We start from the raw sequence: 25529 nt of genomic DNA on the forward strand, positions 1-25529 counted from the left end.
TTGTGGAAAAAATTCCCTTTATTTTTCAAATATGCAAACTATCTTTATTAACACTGAAACTCACAGCATGACGAAAAAGCCCTCGGGAATTAACATAGTCAAACTGCCAGAATGCTATGAACACGCTGTACAGCACTGATTTCCATTTATCTCTGTCTTCCTTGGGCAGAGCAAAAGAAGGACATAAAATTCCAGGGCAGTTTTCATGGGCAGATCTGACTCCTGAAATGATGTGTACGTATCATGTGACATGTAGCCTATCATCTGAAAATCCATATTCTTCATGGATTTTCTCTCTTAAAAATAATTTTGAAGAGATATGTCCTAATTGAAGAGCTTTTCATGTATGTATGCATTGTGATAGCTCTCTGTTTCATCCCAAATGTTGCTTATCTAATCATTAGGAATAAATCTGTTTGCAAATACGAGAAACTTGGAAAGTTTCTGCGAGCAGAAGCAGCAGGGCTGCAGTAAAGAAAAGACTGCATAAACTCTCAAATACCTGATAATTTAAAAAGACAGTTGATAAAATTATTTAGTACTTTCAGTTATCCAGTTTTGAAGGCTGAGTTAGTACAAGGTCAGCGTTGGGTTTGGAAGGAGTACAAACACTTTTGTATTCTTGGCTGAGCTCTTAAAGGCTGCCTCCTTGCCAAGTCAGATGCAGTGGGGATGTGGGTCATTGGGATATGCGCAGGAAAGTCAAAGATGAAGTGGAGAATTTTCTCTGTACATTGAGAAGTTCTCATTATGTCACCAGCAGATGCAACTCAAAATCAGCATGCATTGAGCTCCTTCCTGGTAAACCTTGCTTTGGAAGACTCATTACTGGAATGAAGTAAAATAGCCTCTGTTGTTTTAAGGATGGGATTAGTTGGGTAAATCAAGGTGGGCATCAAAATGAAGTATGCAGCTTTACAGAGTGAGAGCTTAGTATTGCCTTTCATTCTTGGATTAGCAACAAAAAAATTAACTCTGTGTATAGGTATGTTTGTGCACATGCGCCCCTTTCATATATATATATATATATAGGTGTGTATATATATATGCAAATTCCTGACAATACTTTACTGTTTGGGTACTGTAAACAGATAGATACTCCCAATGATAAACTGGTTAGCAACATGGGTAGACGCCAGAGCTAAAAACTATCAGCTGAATTCTGAAATTCCCCATGGGAGACTGATTTGCGGTATTTGAAAATGAGGCCTCTACTTGTTTGTGCTGCATTAATCTTGTGTTGAAAGCAGGAACTCACAAATGGCAAGGCTTGGAGGGTACTACTTTGTGGGAACATCTGAGATCATGTTGATGTAATGTGGTATGGAGAGCCCCTTTTGTGATATGTTTACATGTCTGCTAACAGCAACTGGAAACAGGTTAGACTCCTGCTGAGTTTTATTAAAGTATCATTAGGATCCTCCCAGATAGCTTTTAAAAATGATGGGGCTGGAAGGACCCTTTGCAATATCTCTAAACCAGAAAGCACGTGCATATATTATAAAGCCAGAAGGGACCCTTATGATCATCTAGTTTGACTCTGTATAACCAGTCAGAGGACTTCCCAGCATTAATTCCCATTTGAGCTAGAGTCCAATCCAACGATATTTTCTTCCAGTTCATCCGTCAGTTTGCCCTTTGTATACAGGAAGTCTCTTCAGGATTAGAATTCAATGCTTTCTTGAAAAGTTGGACAAATAGTCTGGGGGGGAAAAAAAAGAAAACCAAGATGCAGTTCAATATGGACAAATATAAATTATTACACTTAGGTAACAATAATCAACTGCACAAACACAGGCTGGGAAATTACTAGCTAGGCAGCAGTTCTGCTTAAAGTGATGTAGAAATTATCATGTATTACCACTGGAGTGAAGTCAACGCTATCATGCTGTTGTGAAAAAATAAAGCACTTTATTGGGTTTTATAAGCAGGTCTGTTCTTTATGAAGGTTTAGACTCATGTCAGCTGAGCTATGTTAATGATAAGCTAGTGCTGTCTTAGCCCCCTATAGATACAAGCTAATGCAGTGTATCTTAAAACTCTTTGATTAAGATCCGGTCTTTAGATACAGCCATCTCATCAAAGTAAGAGTCTAACCTCGCTAAGATTTAAGATAAGATGAACAGACTTGAATTTGCTGTATGTATGCATCATGGACAGTTATCCTGATCAGCTGATGCACAGCATGCTGTTGAACTATGGTAACTTGAGTCTAAGGTCTAAATCTTAATGTACATGAAATATTCTTTCCTCAGTGCTCAGCACTAATAAATCTTTAGTTGGATTGTTTTGTCAAATTTTAGTTACTCCACTTTAAGAAAGATGTGGAACAGCGAGGAAAAAGTCCAGAGGAGAGGAACATGAATGATTATTACCTGTGAGGGTATACTGGGTCTGTTTAGTCTAGAAAGGAGAAGAGCAGACATTATAATACTATTCATACAAGATAAAAAAATGCTGCAAAGAGGAGGATAATAATTTTTTATCCTGCTCACTTGTCCCCTGCTAGAGCAGATCTCTTGTCAGACTAAGCAACCTGTCTCCCGCAGTCAGGAAACAGCCTGCTGCCTTAGGGTCTGGGGCCAACTACTACTAAATGGGGCTACAATACACTTCTATTTACCTTGCTCTGTTATCCACTTTTATGTGAAAGAGATGCATTTGTCCATTTATCTCAGATTCCCAACAATCATCCAGCCCATAAAAATAGAATACTTTGTCTACAGGTTGTGGAAAGTGGCAGCACCAATATATAATCCTGCAATTCCTGAAGGACCAAAAAGATCCACATCAGGATCTGGCTTTGGACATCTCAAGAAATGTGTTTTGGGAAGCTTTGTTAGTGCTGGGGAGCTAAGCATGGGCAGTTGTGCGGTTGTGGTTGGCAAAGTTGACTCCAGCTGATGCCTCCGAGGTCTTCCTTCCTGAGGTCCACTTAGGTGCACCTCTAAGTGTAAGGCTAGGGCTTCTGGATGAAAAGGATCAGTGTGGAAAGCCAGGGTAGAGGGGTTTAAGTGATATACTGGGTTTGGAATGATGAGCAGACCTCAAGTAAAAGCTGCTCAGTTTAGATAGTTCAGCTGTGCAACAGGAGACTGCTTCCTGCTGTTTCTGGGCTTAGCCATTTCTAAAGCAGGACAGCTACACTGTAGTAGCCCAAAAACTGTGGATCCTTTCCATCTTCCTGGTTGTGTCTAGACATTCATTTTCTGGATGTTCATGGACCTGGATATTATGGAGCAAGCCCTGCTGGTCCTGTTCACTGGAGTGAGAGAGAGAGGCTGTGTTCCTGGCCACGCCAGGGAAGGGGGATAGAGCATGAATGAAGCAGGTCCCTACTTCTTGCTTGAGCCTCTGAGATGTTTTGGATGTCGTGTGGGCTTATGTCCAAGTGTGTTAAACAGAAGCTGAGCTCCATTTGGTAGGAACTGAGAAATTTATCCTGAATTTATAAGTTTTGCATCTGGCAAACTTGTACAAGTGCTGGGAAGCGATTGGGTACTGCCTATAAAAGATAAAGAGCTGTAGAAAAACAGAGATATTTTGAAGAACATTCTGGAGCAATGTGACTGAAGGGAAGTAACTTCTGAAAATAGCCAAAGATGAGCAAAGGAACCGTTTCCTTAGGAGTCTTATGATGAGGAGTGAAACTGTTTTCTGAGCAAATCTGGGGTGGCAGGGAGTCATTCCTGGCATGGAGGTACCACCCAGCTGCTCAGGTGGGCAAACTGTTCTTAAACTTTGCATTTCCCCTTCTGGTTTCACCAAGAGAAGAACAGCTTGCTAAAGAGAAATGAAGTTAACTGGTGTTTGGAAGAGCTCGGTAGAGGGGAGAGCTGTTTCAGAGGCTGAATAATGGATATAATAAATTCTTTAATTGTTCGCTGCTTTTGCAATCCTTCAGCAGCTTCCACTAATGAAAAGCCTATTGACCCCTATTTGTGCTACCAGCCAGCACAGTAAGCCCTGTCCCTGCTGTATGGTCCCACATTCCTTCAGAAGCTGGGTGACTCTAGTATCTGCAGCCAGAAGGGTTGCCAGAGGAGTGAGAAGCTCTCAGGAAGCATCATCCGCATATCTGTGCAAACACCAGGACTGTGAGCAAGGAGGACACTGTGTTTATCATAAACACTCTTGCCAGTGAAGAGCTGAACAGGAGCGCTGGAGCTCTCCAGAGATGTCCAAATGGCCAACGCTGAAAGCTTTACATGCTTGGGGGAAGCCACTGACCGAGTGAAGGCCTTGCAGCTGTATCCTGCAGGGTGGAGTCATCATGGCAACATTTTGGTGCCAGTCCACAGGTGGTGGTATCCCCAACCCACCTTGCCACTTAGCTGTGCTCATGCTTTAGCTCAGAAACGAAGGAGCTCCTAGTCCAGCTCATTCACCGAGTCTTCTTTACACAGGTCTAACTCTCAGACCCCATAAGAATGACTAAATCAGGCTTTTGTGGAATAAAACATTCTTTGCAGTTTAATTTTCTGCTTTTTAATGCCAGTCAGAAAGAGATGGGGGAGAAACGGGATCAAGGAAGACTGCATGTGGCAGAGGGGGGGAGAAAAGTGTGCTTCTTGGAGAGTGGATCTTTCTCTGTCCTCCACTATGGACTTCTATTTCAAGTCTTGGCTTTTTACAGCATTAATCTGCACTCTGCTGCCCGATTTCACAGTGCTGTCTCACTCCTGGGGTGCCTGTGGGTTTCGTTCTGTGGGCAAACCAGGTGGGAGAGCTGCTCTTTCTCCTCTATCACAGAATTACCAAGTTCGCAGTCCTGCGCATCTAGCTCATGCCGGGAGAGATGCTCCACAATGCCAGCCCCGAGAGAATCCCCCAGGACGTTGGTGGTCGTTCTAAGGCGGTCTCTGAAAAATCAGAGAGAAAAATGAAATACAGCTTCTTAGTAACAGCTGAGGGGATGAAGACTGTTTCAAGAAACATCTTCAATGAAACTTTTTCTACTTTTCAAGTCACTCTAATAATTGACACTTCAACATTGACAGGAAAATGATTCCCAGAGAGCCTTCCTTGATTGATAGCCCTGAGCACAGGCTTCACATTCATTCCTACTCTATTGCATTCCCAGTTTCTCACTGAAAAGTTTTGGACTTGCCACAAAATGAGGGAAATGTTATCGTGGTTCCACACGGACAGTTTCCTTTCCAAAGGGCTGCTAAGGCCTTTCTGCAGACTCAGATGAGCCTCGCCACATCTGTTACACTTGAGTTGCATTTTGTTTTACAAAAAGTGTGGAAATTCTGGTGCAAACCTATGACTTAGTGCTGCTGTAGAGCCAGATTTCTTCAGCATGGACAGTATACACTAAGACAAGGCACCAGATTCTTCGTGCAAAATGGCAAATCTAAAACACCCTTTGCAATGAGATATTTTCCACAACCACAACTGTATGTAAGAGCTGAAGCTATCACCAGTCCAGCAACCCATCATATCCTTCAGCGGTAACAACAGATAAGACTTTTGGTACCTGATTGAAACCAACCTTTCTGGGTAAGTACAAGAGGTAACCTGGCGTCTTAGGAGGCAGGGCCTTTTCCAGCCAAGTCTGTTCTTATGCACAGTTCACAGGAGGAGTGAAGGTGTTGGGCAAGACTCTGTTTCCAACTGCTCAGCCATGGCTGGGAGCAGACTTTGGCTGCTTTGGCTACAAACCAGCAATACAAGATACAGAAGAACACAGGAAACACTGACAGTGTATCCCTGAGTCAGGATTTTGTTGTGTTTGAGAAGACTGAGCGAGCAAGGACTGTGCACAAATGCAATCTAGTTCAATCTAGTTCCTAAGAGCACTCCTGTGCTTGGGAAATCACTTGTCCCAAGATTTAAAAGTGAAACAAAGGTGAAATGGAGCAATGTAGCTGACTAGCTGCACCCGTCTAAACACTCCTCGACTTTGTACAGCCCAGTCTCATCCCACTTTCTGTGTTTGGTAGCACAGAACCATCACTCTGCAGTGTGAATTTGCTTATTGTTGGCACAACCTGTCCCTATTGGTCTGAGATAGTTTCTGGGTGCCTTTTAAGATAAAGCAAACTAAGGACATTCTGCTTGGTGACCAGGCTGATCTGCAAGTGACCTCTGATGCCTTGGGTCACTGAAGTACATGGTGAAGGCTCCAGCATGGGCAGAGAGGGCTTCTGTGCAAAGGTCTCAGGGATACAGGTGTATTTTAAGCTTAATGATACAGGTTACTGAGACTGCTTGTAGCAGAGACATTGGGAGTACAGATGAACTCTGTAAGCACTGGCAGGGAGCACAGACCTCTGCATTGCTGCTGAGCAGAGGACTTACAGAAACCAGTCCACAGCGATGATCAGCGTAATGTCTTCAGTAGGCAGCCCCACTGATGTCAACACTATAACCATAGTCACCAGTCCTGCCTGGGGAATACCTGCGGCTCCAATGCTGGCTGCTGTGGCAGTGATGCTGGAGGGAACAGGAAAGCACAGCTTATCAGCAAAGGGAAGAAAAGAGGTAGTCGCATTTGCAGAAATGTCAGGAAGCAGCTCAAACTCATCATCTACAAAACATCTTGGCACCCTTTCTGCCCTGGTCACCGAGCAGGATGGTGACACATTGACACAGCAGCCAGGCTCCCCCCTGCCAGGCAACCATCCATAACAGACTGCACCCTGCAGCTCTAGCTAACAGATGGCCCAGACCTGGAAATGCAATAAGGGCTCAAGTGGAGCCTCAAAGACATGGTGGCCAAATCATATGTGCTTCTACACCTGGAGGTGTAGTACACCCTTCTTTTCCATACTTTTTTTTTCTCATTGTATCTTCTGAGCAAAAGAGGAACCTGACCACACCTCAGATAAGCCAACAAAACTGAAGCCCTTCCTGTAGTCCCATAACTCTTTCAAAAGTCACCTTATTGTGATGATCTGCCCGAAGTCAAGTTCATAGTTGTTGACTTGTGCAATGAAGATGGCTGCAAGGGCTTCGTATAGGGCAGTGCCATCCATGTTAATTGTAGCTCCCACAGGCAGCACAAACCTCGTGATGCGCCTGTCCACACCATTGTTTTCTTCCAGGCACCTGAAGGTGATGGGCAGAGTTGCTGAGCTGAAAGGAATTTACAAAACAACATGAATTGGGTATATGCTGACTTTGGAAGAGGGACTAAGCCTCTGCCTGGTTTATGACCTTACCCACCTGCTTTTTCACCCTGCCATGTGAGCCAGAGGCCAGAAGCTGCTAGGAGAAAGAACAGTCTAAGCAAGGCTTCCTCAGATATGGTGCATGCTGCAGTTGCACATTCAGACATGGCTTTCCTCAGGGGGCTGGGACAGGGGCTATGTAGCCCTGAGGCTGATGATGCTGGTATAACACCAAAAGAAGGTGATGCTGGAGGATTCAGGGTACATAGGACAGAGCCTCAAGACCAAAACTCCTTTTCCAGCTATTAAAAAACTTAAGCCCTTTCTCACCCCCCTCAGTGCGTAAGACAAGAATGACCCATGTGTGAGAATATATCTTGCAGAGAAGGCCGAGAATTTTTTCTAAAAGACAACATGAGCCGGAAAAATGCGGTGTGTTTCAGTGTGAGAATGCATGTGGGAGAGACTGTTATGTGCTTGCCAGGAAATGAACATAGCAAGAAACACGGCACTTAGTGAAACAACAGCTACCTACAATCCCTTGCTTTGGCTGTGTTGCATGGCGGTGTGAGTCATTGAACATACGGGTGTTTATGCCTTTGCCAGGCCTCCTGTGAATTTAATGCCAGCTGCATACAGTATGTGTGCCTGGGAGAGAGAAGTGTGCAAACGTGTGTGATTATATGTGTGTGAGAGGTATGTGCATGGGGAATAATGCTGCAGTTCAGTGGGATTTGATATTTGTCCTGAGCTCAGGATTTCAGTGCTGCAAGCAGAGTCACCACCATGTTTGGTAAGGAGGAATATGGGTGATGCACTGATGGTTAGAGATGGCCACGTGATTAGGGCTCCTGAGCAGGGGAGTGGGAATCTTCCCACTCTCAAATGAGCTTGGCTGGACCAGTGCAAAAAGCTGCTAGTGCTAGAAACTGTGAGACTGCAGTGCTGCACTGAGGGCAATGGAGTGCTGAGAAGCAGCCCCAGAGTATCCACACTAGCCCCAACCCTACTCCTATGTAGCCATCGTACCTTGAGGAGGTGCCCAGGGCTGTGATGAGGGCCTGCAGAAGCCCTGCAATGAATACCCAGGGGTTTCTGTGAGTGACGATGAAGTAGAGCAGTGGCAGGATGCAAAGGGCATGAATGAGGAGTCCAACGATGACGGTGAGCGTGTACATCCCCAGCTGGCCTCCCATCACTGCTAGGTCATCCATCTCCAGGATTTTGCCAGCAATTAAAAACATGATCCCAACTGGAGCATACCTATGGCAGAAACACAAGGCCGATGCTCAGAACTGGCACCCACACTTTCACACCAGCTTTAATGCATGCTGTCTGGACAAATCCCCAATAAGCTAGCGCACCAGAAGTGCTCACTGAGCCTAATTGTTGGATGATACTGCTGGTTTCTTTTCTGGAAACCTGGAGAGAGCTGGGACTTGTTCACCATACGGCCAAAAAACAACATTTGTTGCACTGTTGGGGACCCCAGCACTCTGTTGTGTGCACAGCTTGGGCACTGGTGGAGGTTTCCTCCTCCTTCTGGGTTCCCTACATGTTTCCACAACACTCCCTGTAGAATTGATAGGTGAGGTTATGTAGAGGAGTCTTCAGAGTCCTTTCCTTTCCTAACAGAGCTTGGGCTGAGAGTATTTTTTTTACTGAGAGGCACAGGGAAGTACAGGCAAAACAGGGAATCGGGGAGTAAAAGCAATAGTGTCCTATAGGCTCGGGGATATCAGCCTTGCTATCTTCAGATGTTCACATTTAGGGAATAGGAACATACAGGGAATCCATATCTGATGTAGCAAGGACTGGGCACGCCAACACCTGCGAAAGCAGCCATGGCTTATATAAAAACCCATTTTGAGGTACACTACTATCCTTTCTATTCCTTATGGCTTTTTTCCCCCTCCATAACAATGCATCTCATGAGCAGCAGTGAGGCTCCACAGAAAGGAAGCCATAACACAGACATGGAGAATATCATGGGCACTAAACTAAACATGGACAAATAACTGCACCAAAGAAAATCCCGGCTCCACGGCCACACCTCTCAGGGCTTGGCCTCTACAGCTCAAGAGCTCACATGCAATTCATGCGCAACGCTCAGAGGTCCACATGCCAAACTCCAACTTAGCCTGGGAGGTTTGGAAAAGTTTCAGGAAAGGATTTCACAAATATTTCATTCCCTCTGACCTTCCTCTTAGAAGACATTCTTGGCTGCAGCTAGTGACCAGATCTCCCCAGGAAAAACAAGCTCCTGGGACATGCTCTGCAGACTGTGACTTCGGGAAGGAGTGCTGGGCTGCAGCTGACAGTCCTGCCTCGTATACAAGCAGGATTTTGAAAGTCAGGAGGTCTCTCCAGACACTACCTGCTGTATGCATACAGGCAGTTTCCTGAGTGTAACCAACGTGCTGTACATCAACACCCTGCCTTCCTTCACTGTAAGGGGGAGCTGAAGGAGGAGATGTTGAAGGCACCTTGAAATTGTCTCTGGGAGTAGTGTGCAGGTCTACTTGTTCCATTGTGCTCGTGCTCTTCCTTCTGTGCCCTCAGGCAACTCTTACCTCTTCTTAGGAAAGCAAGGCCCCAAGTTCTGGCTCATCTGTGGAGGAAAAGATCCCAGAGGGGCTGGGGCTCCCCAGTGCTCTGCTATGAGCTTAGGGTTGTTCTTCCCCTTTGTGTCTTTCTGTGTACGGCCTGTCCCCCTGTGCCCAGCATGTTGCTCTGAGATAAAAGACTGTGACTAGAAGACCAGGGAATGGAAGCTGGAGTGATCTAAAATGGGAGAGGGTGCGGGGCTGACAGATCCCCTCCCTGTCAGCCATTTCCATGTATTCTGCCAGCCCCGCATCTCTCCTGTCTTGTGGTACCTACCACAAACTCCTATTTAGACCTTGAGCCCTAGATGGGTAAAGAACTTAAAATAAGAGTTGGTAAAATGCTGCCTTCTAGAGACTTGTCTCAGCAATGCCTTGCTTATCTGGACCATGTAGCACAGGCAGCCTTACACAGAAAGCAACAAGCAGCTGAGCTCTAGAGGAGTTGGGATCTGGGAGACCTCAAATTGAAAGGCAGTAACTTTGAGTTGACCTTGTCAACCCAGCTCAGCTCTTGGAGCTAATGCATACAGGTGCCACCCTGAGTAGCAGGAAAGTGGCAATAGGTTATTGTGATTCGTAGCTAAGTCAGATTCCTGGAACATGGCTGGAAGGAAAGCTTTTGGTGGGAAAGCCTCACACCCTACCCCTGTTGGTAAGGCTAAGAGATCTTCCACTCCAGCTCTCTGGTCTTCCAAGGATGTTTCCAGCAGCCTCAAGGAAAGCAAGTCCTGGTGTACCTGATATTTCTAAGGTAAAAACAAAAAACAGGAAATGAAATGTGAACAAATATCCCATCCAGACTTTTCCCTCCAGCCTGATGGAGCCAAAGGAGAGCTGTGCCCATCTGCTTTTCCTGTGCATGTCATCCTTAACGCTACCCCACTTCTCATCAGGTCAGTGGAAACTGCACCTGCAGACCTCCTTCTCCAACCGGCCGTGCTCCTCACCAGATGATAATGGCCACCAGCCTCATGATGGCTTCGTTGAGGCAGTTAAAGAACTCCCGCAGGGCCCGTCCCTTCTGCTTCATGCTGCCGATCACCAAACCGAAGCACATGGAGAACACTACCAGCCCCAGTGCGTTCACCCCATTGGCTGAGCCTGGGATGGGAATGACTTCTTCAAAGGTCAGCACCTCGGAGACAGTCCCCAGGGCATGAGTGACGTTCTCCAGGATGCCGGTGAAGTTCTCAGGCACAGGCATCTGAGTGGCTGTCACACCTGCTGTGACATTGCTGCTGTGGAGGACGGTTCTGGTGAAGACCCTGGTGCTGTACTGTGTCTTGTACTGAAAAGACACAGATTATCAGATGCACTCACAAGCCCTGGTTCAGGAGCTCAGGACAACATGCTAGGCTCTTGCATCCCTTCCTAAAGAAAGAGGAGTACTGCAAGTTCACTGCTGATCTGTGTGGGAAACTTGCCTTGCCTGTTCTCAAGCTCCTTAGCTTAATACTTTCAACAAAAAGTTCATGGAGCTGAAGGTCAAAAGAGACCATTGGAGCATCTCATATCCCTAGGACTGAGATATTCTGGCTTCTCCGATAACCTTTTATACTGCTTCCAAGGGCACTAGCACTACAGAAGAGAAAAATACTTGGCAAATCTGCTTCCATTTCACTGCCAGTCCAAGCCTGCTACCTGAGATCACACAAACCCTTCCTGACTCTGAGTGTGGGATGGGACAGAGGTTGAAGCCCCCATCTACAGACAGCTTGAAAAGCTTGCGTGGGGGATGCTATAATACAGACTAATTACTACAATGCCTCCTGGAGCAGTTAGACTTGGGGAAGTGTGAAGGCAGTATAAAGCAATTGCTATTCCATCCCTCAAAGAAGTTGACTATGGTCTAGGGCACAGGGCGCAAAGGGAAGTGATAAGCCAGGTGGGATTTCATACCTGTTTGAAGCAGGCTTCTACCAGGTTGGGTGGGAACATATTCCTGCAGTAGATAAAACAAGGAAAGAGTTATTATCGTGTTTGACTAGCAAGAAAACATGGGCTTCCTGGCCAACACCTCTGTCCTGGAGCAGTGTCTCAGGTCACAACTCTCACAATGCCAGCTCAGGCTACAGAGCAGATGGGCCCTTTCTGTCTGACTGACAGAAGACGGGAATATGCTGATCTGGAGCCAGGCACCCTCCTGCATCTTTTCAGACTCCTGCTGCATCTTTTCAGACTCCAGAAGGTTGTATTTCAGATATGTGGAAAGAGACTACACACATACAGCACTGGGATATGGGTCCATTGTAAAAGCATCATCAAACCCAACTGAACCTTGAAACAATACCATATTACAATTTTTAATATACTGCCTTGCTCTCAGCCTCATCTCTACAGCTGTCGTTTGAGCTCTCTGTTATCTTGTACCTCAGAAACATAGCTTCATACCACTTGAGATGGTACAGCTTTGCAATTCACTGTGTAAGGTCACAGCAAGGGAGGGAGAGACAATGTCTCAGGAACCACTTCCTCGATTACCTTGGGTCAGTGAAGATGGATATTTAGAGTAGCCTTTGCTGGGTGAATTTCTGAAGGGCATGCAGTCATTGATAGTTTTCATGACTTGTTTTGCTGAGCACACCTTGGCTTCTTGCATTAATACCTCTAACAGAAGGGCTGGACTCCAGAGCTCCAGGCCAAGCATTCAATCTCAGAGTGGCAAAGCCTGTTGGCAGAACTGAGCTAGAAGTAGTAGGCTGGGCAAGACTCAGCCATAAACCTCTTTCCCTAAGAGTGTATGCCTAAAGCTGTGACACTTGAAAAGGACATTCCGTGGAGAAATGCAGTCTCACTGATATGGTCTCAACATGATACCATCTTGTTCACCTACCTCACCAAGTCCATGAAGGCATCTGTGGTCTGCACCTGCTCAATTCTGCCTTCTCGGTGAAGCTTGTCCTTAGATCCTTTTCCTGGGTGGATGATGATCACCATGAGGATGCCAATGAAGACTGCTATGATTGTGGTCACCATGTAGTAGACAACAGCCCGCATCCCCATCTTCCCTGAGGCTCTGCCATCCAGCGAGGCCATTCCTGGGGAGTCACATAGAGAGACAAGGTGAGAAGGTCTATTGTCTTAGAGGGAAAGGGGGAGCCTGAGGAAGATTCAAAGTGTGCAGGGCACATGCATGAGTTGGACAGAGAGCTGGGGTCTCTAGGAAGCACAGCATACAAGGGGCAGACTTTGGAGCTCCAAGGTGATGTCGATATGGGAGAATGTGGCTTGTGGTTATGAAGAAGCACAGCACTGGTGGGTCTTAGGCTGCATTTGGGAATATAGCAATTTCCTCCTAAAGTTCTCAGAAAGGAAATAATCCCCTCCTGATATATTTGGCCTTTAAGTCCCTAATGGTGGGATGTTTCAGCAGGTGGAATGCCTTGCAGTCCCTTCTGCTGTCTGAAAGCTTGGCTGGTGGGCATGTCTTCTGTGAGGACCTGCATGAAACAAGCTCTCCAGCTGGTGATCAACTCAGCTCTTTTGGACTGACATGAATTAACCTTCCCTAGGCTGGAGGAAACCTGAAGCTGACTTGGGCAACAAACTTGTTGACATTTGAGGTTACGTAGGATGAAATCCTTGCTAGTGCTCAAGTGTTGGGCATTGGAAACACCACATTGTGTCCTCCCTAGTCTTCTGAGAAAGCACAAGGCCTTCTGATTCTCTTCCCCACTATTGAGCCAGCAGGGGTATGAATGTGAATCATGTTCACTACAGCTGTATGTTCAGGCTTGTCACTATTAGCCAAGCTAATCCAAGCACCTCCAGCTGGTGCACAAAGGGGTACTCCAGCAACAGCTAGCATCCGTCTTTGCTGATTATTGCCTTGGCTGAAAGCAGCAGAAAGCACTTCTCACCTGTAATCAAGCTAGAGACAATGAGAGGAAGAACCAACATCTGGAGCATACGCATCAGCAGCTCGCCCGGGAAGGAGAAATACTTGATCTGGCGATAGGTCAGCTGGTAGGGCCGGAGGGAAAATGCCAGGATGATCCCTGTGGATCAGCAAGGGATGAGAATGGAAATGGGACAGTGTGATCCAGTAGTCTGTCCCTCAGTCCTACAGCGTGGCTTTTCTCTTTCTCATCTCCTTTCAGCTCCTCCTCTCCCCAAAGTAGCACATGCTCTTTCTTTTTCTAAAAGGCTATGATCCAGTTTTTACTGTATGCTCTCTCTCTCCCTTTGACATATTTACATGCACAGGAGCCTTGTGCTAAACCACAGGTCTCCTTGTTGCTCTGTCTGCTGCTCCTCTGGGGTCTGTTCCCAGGAAGCTCATGAATGCAAAAATGCTGTGACCAGAGATATGATCTCCCAGCCTAACCTAAGTGTGACTACGCAGTTCAGAGACTTTGTCCACCCACCTCTTATAGCTGAGTTCAGCCAGTGAGTTAGAGGCATACAACCTGGATCAAAAGCTAGGGACAATCCACTATCTGCTGGGCAGATTTAGTTTGCATTGTACCACAGTTCTTCGCATCAGCTCCCCCTTCTGGTACTGTCAGGCTAAAGCTGTGGGATGAACCTGAAGAACCCTTGTGCCTGTAGCTGCATTCACAAGAAGCCTCTGAACAAACCTGGATGATTTTTTTATGGGGATTGGTAGAGCTGGATCATCAAACCCTTCCTGTTGTAGAATGTTCCTAAGCTGCAGCCAGAAAGGATCAACAAGGACTCCTTCACACACGCCCTCTGCAAGGTCTGTTGTCCTTGCACACAAAGCTTCTGATTTGGACAGCATTTTGAGCTGTCAGCTGATCAGCTTCACCTCCCCAGCCAAATCGTTATGATAAAATAAAATCTTTGTAGAATAAACAAACTTTTCGCCACATTTATAAATGGTGCCCAGTGTTGCCACAAGCTCCATACCTAGTAAGACTGCAGCAATGGTGAAGAGGACAAAGGCATTTCTCCTGAAGAAGCTTTTAGCGCTGTCAGCAGTGATGCTGTGCATCCGCTTCTTGGCCCGCGCTGCCCGCTTCTGCACTGCCTGTCGGAAGCGCTGCACCCGGCTCTCAGCATTGAGCTGCTTGGCTGCGTCCTCGTTGAGGAACAGGCTGTTGACGTGACTCTGCTCACTCATGGTCAGCACGGCTGCTCAGTCTCCAAGACACAGCTCTGCCTATGCTGGGCAGGGAGAAGCACAGGAGGGAAAGCATAAGCTGCAGCACCCGACACCTTGCCTTCCTTTTTAGGTCATTTCCCTGGGGCCCTGAGCAGGTTTATTTAGAGTTGATTAATGAGCTCCTCTGCCCCTCTGCAAGGAGCAGACCCTGGGGAAAGGCATCTAAAGGGCTGCCAGGGTGTTGTCACGACTGCTCTGGTGTCTCTGGAGAAGCTCTGGCCTCTAGCACCGAACCTGCACTGAGGAGCGGCTTGTGGTGGCCTGGGCAGCCAGAATGGGCTCCACAGCCACCGAGGCTTGTTCTTAAGAGTTTTATCCATTTGGACAGGAAAGAATTTTAATCACCTGGCAATAAAACCAGTTCCTGTACACAAACTGTTCCAAACAAGACCAAGCAGCAAACAACATTTCTGACATACCTCCTAGGTGGACAGGCCCCTAGCAGAACAGCTTTCGCCATGACAGCGAGTGGCACTGGCTGTTTCTGGAGAAAGGAACATAATCCCTTTGCCTTCTGTGGAGCCTGAGGATAATGCTTTACTGACTGTCCTTTGAAGCACAATAGGACTTTCAAGTAGTATCTCTTGTCAAACTCCACTGATGGGGTTAACCTGCTGTCCTGTCTTCACAAATACTAAGATCGAGATCAAACCTACTCCAAAGAGGTAAATGAAGGACCAGTTCTGCTCCATTACCTACTGGCTGCAAGGCCTGGAGCAGTCTACTGTTCTTTAACTGTTTATTTTTTCTATTATTCCCATATTCCTCAGAAGAAAAGAACAAGGGGGCTACACAGGCATACCAGTCCACTCTGAAGTGCTAGAAGGCACCAGCAATCCAACAGTTCTTATCATTAGGAGGATTATTGCCTGACTATGCAGGTGCCATTTTCCTACTGTCACTGTGCCTTGACAGATACAAGGTCTGAAAATGATTCTTGTTTCCAGGAGTTTGCAAAGAAATTACAAGACTAGATGAAACCAAAGAAGAACAAAGTCACCTTAGCACATTAGCAGGTGCGGAAAGACCTTTCTTTGGTGTTGCAAGTCAAATAAGAGCTACCTACCTCATTTGCAATCCTAAATTTAAGTCAAAGAAACCATCGCAACTGGGATTACATTCTCTATAAAATACACATCTAGTGTCTGCCATTTGGACCCAGATAAATGCCTATCATGAATTGAAGACATGGCCTTAAAGAGGAATTGGTTCATGGTACAACATTGCAGGGTCATTTCCAACAGATAGATGGAGGAAAACCTCCATTCTGATGGAAGATTTGTTTGCAGAGATGCTAATGCCTTCATGAGGTTTGGAGCAGTGGAGAGACACCTGAGGTGGCCCAGCCAAGTCACTCTAAGCCCTCCCAAGGCTAAGCTGTGTGAAGACCACTGGCAAAGATTCTGGGCTTTTGCTGCAGGAACCTCACAGTGTTGCTGTGGTCACCCAAGCTTTTGGATTAGGAAACAGCATTCTGTGGATTTTGGTCTGCTGATTCCAGCTTGATCACACATTCACTTTCTTATTACACCACCCAGTTTTTGTGTGTTGATGGAGCCAATATACATCAGACTGCGTGAAAACTTTGTCTTCCTCCTTTTCACTGCCAGTCCTACTTTTCACAGCTATGCATGAGAGAAAGAAACTGCAAAGTACATATTCCTTCAGTTCATTGAGTTTGTGCCTCCTGAACTCCACAGTAGGTTAAGAAACTATGGATTCAATCCCCTGTGCCCTAGAATAGACTCCCAGATATAGAATAGAATAGAATAGACTCTTTCAGTTGGAAGGGACCTACAACGATCATCTAGTCCAACTGTCTGACCAATTCAGGGCTGACCAAGTTAAAGCATGTTACTAAGGGCATTGTCCAAATGCCTCTTAAACACTGACAGGCTTGGGGCATTGACCACTTCTCTAGGAAGCCTCTTCCAGTGTTTGACCACCGTCTCAGTAAAGAAATGCTTTCTAATGTCCAGTCTAAACCTCCCCTGGCGCAGCTTTGAACCATTCCCACGTGTCCTGTCGCTGGATCCCAGGGAGAAGAGATCAGCACCTCCCTCTCCACATCCCCTCCCCAGGAAGCTGCAGAGAGCAATGAGGTTGCCCCTCAGCCTCCTTTTCTCCAAACTAGACAAGCCCAAAGTCCTCAGCCACTCCTCAGAGGACATGCCTTCCAGCCCTGTCACCAGCTTTGTTGCCCTCCTCTGGACGTGTTCAAGGACCTTCACATCCTTCTTAAATTGTGGGGCCCAGCACTGCACACAGTACTCCAGGTGAGGCTGCACCAACAGTAAATACAGTGGGACAATGCCCTCTCTTGACCAGCTGGTTTTGCTGTGTTTGATGCCCCCCAGGATGCAGTTTGCCTTCTTGGCTGCCAGGGCACACTGCTGGCTCCTATTGAGCCTACTGTCCACCAGCACCCCCAGATCCCTTTCTGCAGGGCTGCTTTCCAGCCACTCCTCTCCCAATTTATACTTGTGCCTGGCATTACTCCATCCGAGGTGCAGAATCTGGCACTTGGACTGGTTCAATTTCATGCCGCTGATGATTGCCCAATGCTCCAATCTATCTAGGTCCCTCTTGGCCCTCAAGAGAGTCAACAGCACCTCCCAGTTTGGTGTCATCAGCAAGCTTGCTAATGGGGCATTCAACTCCTGCATCCAGATCATTGACAAATATATTGAACAGGACCGGCCCTAGGACTGAGCCCTGAGGAACACTGCTGGTGATCAGTCGCCAGCCAGATGTAGCCCCATTCAGTGCAGCCCTTTGAGCTCTGCCCTGCAGCCAGTTTTTCACTCAGCGCACTGTGAACTTGCTCATCCCACGGTTGGACAACTTGTCCAGAAGGATGCTGTGAGGGACAGCATCAAGAGCCTTACTAAAATCCAGAAAAACTACAGCCACTGCGTTCCCTTCATCCACTAGGCGGGTGATGTTATCATAGAAGGATATCAAATTAGTTACAGGACTTTCCCTTTGTGAACCCATGTTGACTGTGCTTGATGATTGCATTGTTCTTTAAATGCCTTTCAATAGTACTCAGTGTAATCTTCTCCATAATTTTTCCAGGTGCTGAGGTTAGACTAACAGGTCTCTAGTTCCCTGGGTCTTCCCTTATGCCCTTTTTGTAGATTGGAATAACATTGGCTAACTTCCAGTCAGTAGGCATGCAGTGCAACTTCCTACAGCAGAACGGATTACCACCTAAGGCAATAACTTCTAAAAGCAAAACCACCAAAGAAAGTTTCAAACCCAAAAAACTCTCTTTCTTACTCCCAAACCACTCACTCCTCATCAAACAACCCAGCACACCTTCGTAAGGTGAAGTGCCACCTTACTTTGACATGCAAAGCTCCCATCTCTTTAGTGAAGTGAAAACAGTCACACTGACGGCTCTGAAATCTCCCATCATGGGCTTGCTACATGCAAACCAGGCTTCCCATTCACCACGGTGACCTGAGGAGACCCGTGTTGAACCAGGAGTACAGTAACACAGACTTACCTCTCTCCAAACCTTGCCTTTCTTAGAGTTGGACCATACCACAACAATAGCATGAATTCCCGTACAGGGAAGGTGGGAGCAGAACCCACACATATAAAGGGACTCACCTGCTCTTTTCTCCAGACGTCTCCCCATCCATGTGCACTGGAAAACGTATTTTTGTGCAAACAAAATGAAATTTCTATTTTGATATGGAAAGTTCAGGATTAGTCATTTGATCCCATGTTCTACCATATGCTCAGCAGCCTTCTCAGAGCAAAACTTATTGCACAGAAGGAACTCACCAGCAGAACTTGCTCCTGTGATGTCCCCACCCTCTTGCTGACTTGCTCCCTTTCTCCATCTGCATATTTTGCAATACAGCGGCCCCCTCCACAGCACATTCCCTCTGCATCGCTGGCCTGAAATTGTGTAAATATTCTCTATTGCATCAGCTGGAAGTTCTCAGACTGCTGCAGTAAGTCATCAAAATACTCTTGCAGATTAACAGTCTGTCAGTGGCTTGGATTTTCCTTCTTGTGAGGAAGAAGGTGGCTTTGCTCTCTTGGTGAAGGTTCTCCTATTCATGGCTGCTTCTCCAGGCTCCGCTCTGCCAGAAGCACTGAGATATTTGAGAGAACATTTCTGGAGGTAACTTCAAGGCTTGAACCAGGAAGCACAGGATATTTTGCAAGAAGGTTCAGTGTTGCAAAACTAATGCCTAGTTCCTGCCAATGAGGTTTCACATAAACAGTGGAATCTTGGCTATTTTAGGGACACCACTCAGAAGATGGTGAAAGTAAAAAATGGGGAAGGAAGACTTTTGCACTAGATTTTTTTGTCCTGCTCTTTGCAGATTTTTGTGTGGTTATCTTCCCATCTACACAGTGAAAGGGTTTCCAACATAGGGGGAGGAGGGCAATAGTGCTTAAGGACCTATAAAGAGGTAGAAAACAGGAAATCTCTGAATCAACTGAGATGCATCTGTTCCAACTTGTACTGTACGTTGAAGAACACCCCTCCTCTTTATGCCTTGTCTCTGCTAAAGCAGCCAACATCAGAAAAGCTGAAACCATCCAGTGTGCAGCACCTTCCCATGAGCATGTTTTAAAGACAGAAGGTAATAAAATCCTGGCTGAAGGGAAAGAGGAGCTTGCCATCGCACGCTTACCAGGAGGCAGTTTCGCTGGAGGTCTAACTGTGGTAGCATCAGGGCATATTTGCATCCCCTTGTCACAAATTGCATACTTTTGGCCCCCACGTGCACCCTTGTCCTTAAATACCGCTTTATCGTAAAAAGGACATAGGCAATGTCAGGACATGAAACTCCTTTCATTTTCTGAAGCGTATCCTAGCTCTTCTTAGATCTGTGACAAGGGGATGCAAATATGTCCATATGCTACAACCTACTGAGTGTTTTTTTGCAAGTTTGTCCGACATTTGCACAATGAGGAATGCTTGCCACAAACCCGAGTCTGCCCATCCATCTGTGGTGGTAAGGACAGTGATGAAACAGCCCCGGCAGATGGGCTGAGCTCTCTGCTCTGCATCCATCGCTCTGCTGCAGCCTGGTGGCATGTGGGGAGAGTCTCATTGCCTGAAACACCGGGAACCAAGCAGCTCCAAACTTAGAAACTGAGAGTAAAATATTGCACACAGCAGAGAAACTTACTGAAATATCTTGAATGTATGCTTTGACTACAGACTCTTTAAAGGCATACAGCCCCCACATCCTTATTCATGCCCCACTCCCAGAGAAAAGGCCAGCTTGTTAAAAGGCAGAACTAGAGAGAGCCATAGAAGTAAAAGGCAATCTTCAAATGCATCTAATTGAAGAAAAAACCACATCAGTAAGGATATAACCTCAGTGTCAGATCAACCAGATTTTTTTAAAAACTTTTGGCAAGGATACTGTATGAAAGGTTTTTAAAGCAATGGATATATCATGGGATGAAAGGGAAGATCCCCTTACAATCACTTGTGGTGACAAACAAAACCAAAACAGGTAGAATTTCATGGCTATTTTTGCCAATAGAGAGATTTCAGTTGTGATGTCCAATAAGAAACTGTGCAGAGTGCTGAGCTATTCATCTGCTCACAAGTGACCTGGAAGATGAGCTGCTGTGTGGATAAGTGAAAAGCAGTAAACACAGGAAGAGTAACTCTTAATTGTACACTCTAGTGACTCAAAAAGATATTGGGAATATCACATGAAAGCACAGGCTGACAGAAAAACAGTGCTAGGAATTATTATGGAAGAAATTAGGGGACAGAAAAGAAAATGGTCTTATGATGACCTACAAGTATAGAGCATACTCCATCTCTGAGAGGATGAGTGGCATCCCCAGGTCTGCCCTGCTTGACTTGCTCTGGCACCATGTGGCTACGTCCTTGCTGGCCAGATCCTGCCCTGCTGGCCATCTGCTTGTGCTCGGCTCCCAGTCCCTTTGGGAGCTACGAGCCCACGCTGCTCCCTGACAAGGCTTTCTTGGAGGCCAGGTATTTGGAGTTCGCCCCCAAGCGTATAAGGTTGACATTTCAGACTTTGTCTTGCAATAAAGTGAAAGTGCTCAGGCAGGAATTACGCTTGTGGGGAATAATACAGCTTTTATGTTGCAACATTAAATGCTCAAAACCATTAAATGCTCAAAATTGGATCTTTTTTTTTTTACTCAGAAATCCACATGCACATCTGCTATGTCACAACAACAGAAAAAAATGAAATTGTTGGGGCAAATTTTAAGTCGTTTGCTGAAGGAATTTTGCATTTAACTCAAATTCTGAGAAAGCAACTGTGAAAGCCTTCAATTTCTTCTTACTTTGTTTTTTGTGCAGGCTGAGCTTCAGGAAAAAAACAACTAGTGTTTGACTTACAAAGCTGCCATCACTGAAATGTTCCTGCACTCAGTTATTCAAACAGCAGCATCAAGAAGCAGGCTGTAAGTATTTCTTAAGTTTTTTTTTCATGCGGCAAAAGATTTTGTACTTCTGTATTGAGGCAGTTTGCATCCATGGGAGCCCACAAGCAAGTTCCTCCTGAGCGGTGCACGCATGAGACTGTCAGTGGGGGTTAAGGGGAGTCTTTCTGCAGGAATGCATGGGCCATGAACCTGGTCTGTGCACTGGGCAGGCAGTCTACCTGTTTCATGGTGTGTGGGGTAGCCCTGCAGAGCCCTACAGGAATGGTGTCTGAAACCGGGGAGTGTTTGGTGCAGTGTAGTGCTCAATGCTACATGTCCATAGGGCTGTGTCTGGGGACAGGATTTTGGGGGGAGCTGGAGAAGATGGGCTGCATCTGCGTATGCAGAGCTACACAGCTAAGAGAGGGCCCAGTTCCACATGGAAAACAGCTCCCAAGAGGTCAGAGCAGTGCTGCTGGCCAGAGAAGGTCAGTTCTGCGTAGCAGTGATGCATTGAGTTTCTGCCAGGGAGAACAGACAGAGTTTGTGCTGCCCACAGAGAACCTGTTTCACTGTTATGTTTGTAACCAGCAGGGAAACTCACTGTCCAAAGAGAGCTTCGCATGCCTTAGCACTCGTTCACAACAGGAACAGAAACGACATTTAAGCCTATGGGAGATAAATCTACTCCATGCCTGTGCACGGCTCTGCCCTCACTCCAGTCACATGCAACAGCCTCTGGGGTCATGGGGCTGCCAGCTTTCTGAGCATGAGGGGAAACTGCAGAAGATCTTTGGTCTGGTTTTGTCCAGGCAACAGTCAGGGTTATGCTGTGGCTGGGTGAAGAGGAAATGCATCTGACTACTTTACATGGTCCAGATGAAACTAAACGCTTGCAAACCACTAACAACAGTGCAGCCTTTTCTTAGGACCTCCATCCAGTACATCACCCCAGAGCTCTCTGGAGGTCCCAGGTGGGACCGGCACCAGGGTCCAGAAACTCTGCTGTGTTTGTGCCAGCAGGTCAAGGGAGGTGATCCTTCCCCCCTGCTCAGCACTGGTGAGGCCACACCTGGAGTGCTGTGTCCAGTTCTGGGCTCCTCAGTACAAGAGAGACATGGACACGCTGGAGAGAGTCCAAGGAAGGGCCACAAAGATGATGAAGGGACTGGAGTATCTCTCATGAGAAAGGTTGAGAGAGCTGGGACTGTTTAGCCTGGAGGAAAGAAGGCTCGGGGGAATCTTATCAATATATACCTGAAGGGAGGGTGTAAAGAAGACAGTGCCAGACCCTTCTCAGTGTTGTCCAGTGACCAGATGAGAGGTGGTGGACACAAATTGAAGTACCAGGAAATTCTTCTTAAGCATAAGGAAAGGATTTTTAACTGTAAGGCAGACTGAACACTGGAGCAGGTTGCCCAGAGAGGTTGTGGGGTCTCCATCCATGGAGATATTCAAAAGCTGACTGGACATGGTCTTGAGCAACCAGCTGTGTTTGACTCTGCTTTGGGAAGAGGGGTTGGACTAGATAACCTCCAGAGGTCCCTGCCAACCTCAGCCATGCTGTGATCCCTCCATCTTCTGCTGATGTGCTGTGAGACAAGGCTTTACAGGACTTTTCAGACAGCACTGACACATCCCGTCCCTGGCAGTGTCCTGGAGCTGATATGCATGTATAATTAGTACAGGGCCATGGTCTGGTTCCCCACTCTTCTCTCACCCTCTAACCCCTGCACAGCACTCTTGCACCACACTGAAAGATAAACAAGAAAATGCTACTTCATGGAAGTGGCCAGGTGCTGTTTGTGGCTATTGGACAGATCATGAGGACCCCAGGGATGTCTCAGCAGAGGGGTAGCTATTGGTCAAGTGGATCCTCTGTGAGATACTCCTCTGGGACAAGGGAGGTCCTGGCCACTGGCAGGATATGGCATTACAGGGCATTCTTGCCATGGTGTGTGGGGTTGGAGAAAGTAAACGCAAAGTTCAACTGAAGACTGTATCTGCCTTCTTGCGCTGCACTTTGTTCTCTCCTGAGGCAGAGCATCAGCAGTCAGCCAATGCCCTGCCTACATACAGCACATTGGCATGGCTTTCTGTTTGTTAACGTGTCCAAGAGATGTCAGCCGAATATCACATAACCAACCCCAAGGAAGGCAAAAAACTGTGTGGCCAACACAGCAGAGGAGAGCTCCAGAGGGTTCAGGCTCTCGGCTGGGACAAACCCAGTTGTCACTACTCAGAACAAATGGATGGGAGACAATGATTGACATGCCAGTGCTTTGCATCCTTGTCCCACTATTGCTAATGTCTGCGTAGAAGAACATACAAGGGGTTAATCTAATTAGTCAGTTTTACTCCTGGGACTGACAGAAGTTAGCCAAATTAGAAATGCCCACTGCAAAGTCTCTCCCAGGTTTACCAGCCTCCAGGGACTGGGGTAAGAGTGGCAATACAATCCCAAAGCAGCAGTGTTTAGTACAGCGTGTACTGTCACACCACTGCCATGGGTACGGAGCGTGGCACGTGGACAAGCCTTGCTGTTAAAGGGATGACACTAGAAAAGCATGTCAGAATCAGGCATCCCCCCTCCACAACAGCTACCCCAGGCTCCCTCTTCCTTCTGCTAACACAACTCTCTTTTTTTTCATTGCTGAAAGCCAGCCAAAAACTGTGAAATAACCAGCACTTTTGAGCCCACTGTTTCTCTTGTCTCCAAGGAAACTCTGCTATTATGTTCAACATCAAAACCAGCAGGATTTTCAAGGAGGGAAGTCTCCACAGGTAGCAGCTGGGAAGCACTCTAAGGGGGAGAAGAGGGAGGAGTCTCTGCAGGAGGAGAGGGATTGGGAAGAGCTTTGCACAAGCTAGGCAGATACGGAGGGGCAAGGCAAGGAGTCACTGAGAAAGCCGTACTAGTCTTTCTAAGGTGGACAGCTTCTGGTGCTGGGTCACCTAGTGAGAGGGCAGAAGTTAAATAGCCCATGTTTGTGTGGAGGGAGGGAAGGGTCAGTGCTTGCAAGGAAGGGATGTGCCAGGCTGTTCAAGGGAAGGCAGGCAGGGCCATGCTTTGCCCTCAGGACCCTGCTCAGTGGCCTGACAATTGCAGTTAGCAGCTATCAAGTCCTTGCTTTTGGGCAGATCACTGGCACTCCAGAGTAGGGAGCTACAGTCCCTCCACCACCAGCTGAGTAAAACAGGTGCTTTGCAGGGACCATCTTTGCAAGGATGGCAAAGGAGGAGTGGATGTCTCCACTCCCACCTCACTCTCCCCCATCAGTAGCTCGGTGCCTGTAGTCAGGAGCACTGAATCCAGCCACTGTGCTATTAGCTGGGTTTTTTCAGTCCTGAGGACCAGGATAGAGAGGGCTCACAGACCCCCTGGCTGGAGGCATCCTCACCCCTCATGCTGTTGGATCCTTTGCAGCCTGGCCCATTGCTTGCCCTTGGGAAGGGCAGTACAAGCGAAAAGCAATGCAGCCAAAGTGCCTAGGCTGAAAATTTCCATTCACAAGCCCAACTGGGGTGAACTCAGCCATCTTTGTGTTGCTATAGCAGCCCCTGGCAGGGCTTTCTGCTCAGTGAAGTGCTAGGGCATCTCCATTTTCCACTCGCTACCTGGCAGCCAGCTCCCTCCCAGGCAACTCCTACCATAACAATGGACCCAGGAGGAGAACAGATCTGCCCAGGGTCCAGCCACTGACCCATCTCTGTGAGAGAGCACCAGCTAAGGGGAGGGGAATCTGCAACGGGCAGGAATTTCAGCCCAGCTAAGCTCTACAGTGACAAGGTGATCAGCTGGTTTGGGGCCTAAGTCCGATACTGGGAGGACAAGTGCCGTTCTCCCCATTGCTCCCTATTCATGCAAAGGTCCTGTGATAAGATTGTCTCTCTCTAGCTGCCCACCAGGCATTTCACCCCAGCCCAGAACATACAGTCCCACTTATAAAACACTCCCCTCTGGGCAGTCCCCTGTGAGAGCTATCCCTGCTTCTCTCTCATGCATATGCCCAAGGAAATCTCCTGCCATCCCCCTGTTCTGCTTCAGACCCTGGACCTGGCACCGCTCTTATTCATGCATTCAGATTTGGTGACAAAACCACTCACCTGGAACAAGTGTTGGTCATCAAGCAGGAAGGGCAGCGGGTCTTTTTCGTCTTGGGGGATTATTCTGAGTTGTTTCGTTCTTTAATTCTTTAAGCTCAAAGGCAGGATGCAGGATTTTCTCCTTAGAAAGGTGCAGCGTTAGCAGAGAGCTCTGAGCAGTACCTCCTGAGAGAGGAA

At 47.0% G+C, this 25529-nt stretch overlaps 1 protein-coding gene across 5 annotated transcripts; it reads right to left on the reverse strand.

Moving 5' to 3' along the window:
* SLC1A6 (solute carrier family 1 member 6) lies at nt 1-25529 on the reverse strand. 5 transcript variants are annotated; one of them, XM_076359206.1, is made up of 12 exons: nt 25353-25529; nt 14600-14857; nt 13588-13725; nt 12561-12765; nt 11627-11669; nt 10675-11015; nt 8148-8381; nt 6889-7083; nt 6307-6441; nt 4759-4862; nt 2376-2403; nt 1-1702 (listed from the first exon to the last, which is right to left on the reverse strand). In XM_076359206.1, the coding sequence occupies exons 2-11, from the start codon at nt 14811-14813 to the stop codon at nt 2399-2401; spliced, it is 1614 nt and encodes a 537-aa protein (XP_076215321.1). In that variant the 5' UTR covers nt 14814-14857; nt 25353-25529; the 3' UTR covers nt 1-1702; nt 2376-2398. The 5 variants fall into 5 exon arrangements, with proteins under 5 accessions (XP_076215321.1, XP_076215320.1, XP_076215319.1 ...); XM_076359205.1 differs by lacking the exon at nt 2376-2403; XM_076359204.1 differs by lacking the exons at nt 1-1702; nt 2376-2403 and having other exon boundaries at nt 4318-4862; nt 14600-14852.

The sequence above is a fragment of the Aptenodytes patagonicus genome, chromosome 25 (assembly GCF_965638725.1).
Source record: "Aptenodytes patagonicus chromosome 25, bAptPat1.pri.cur, whole genome shotgun sequence".
Lineage (NCBI taxonomy): Eukaryota > Metazoa > Chordata > Aves > Sphenisciformes > Spheniscidae > Aptenodytes > Aptenodytes patagonicus.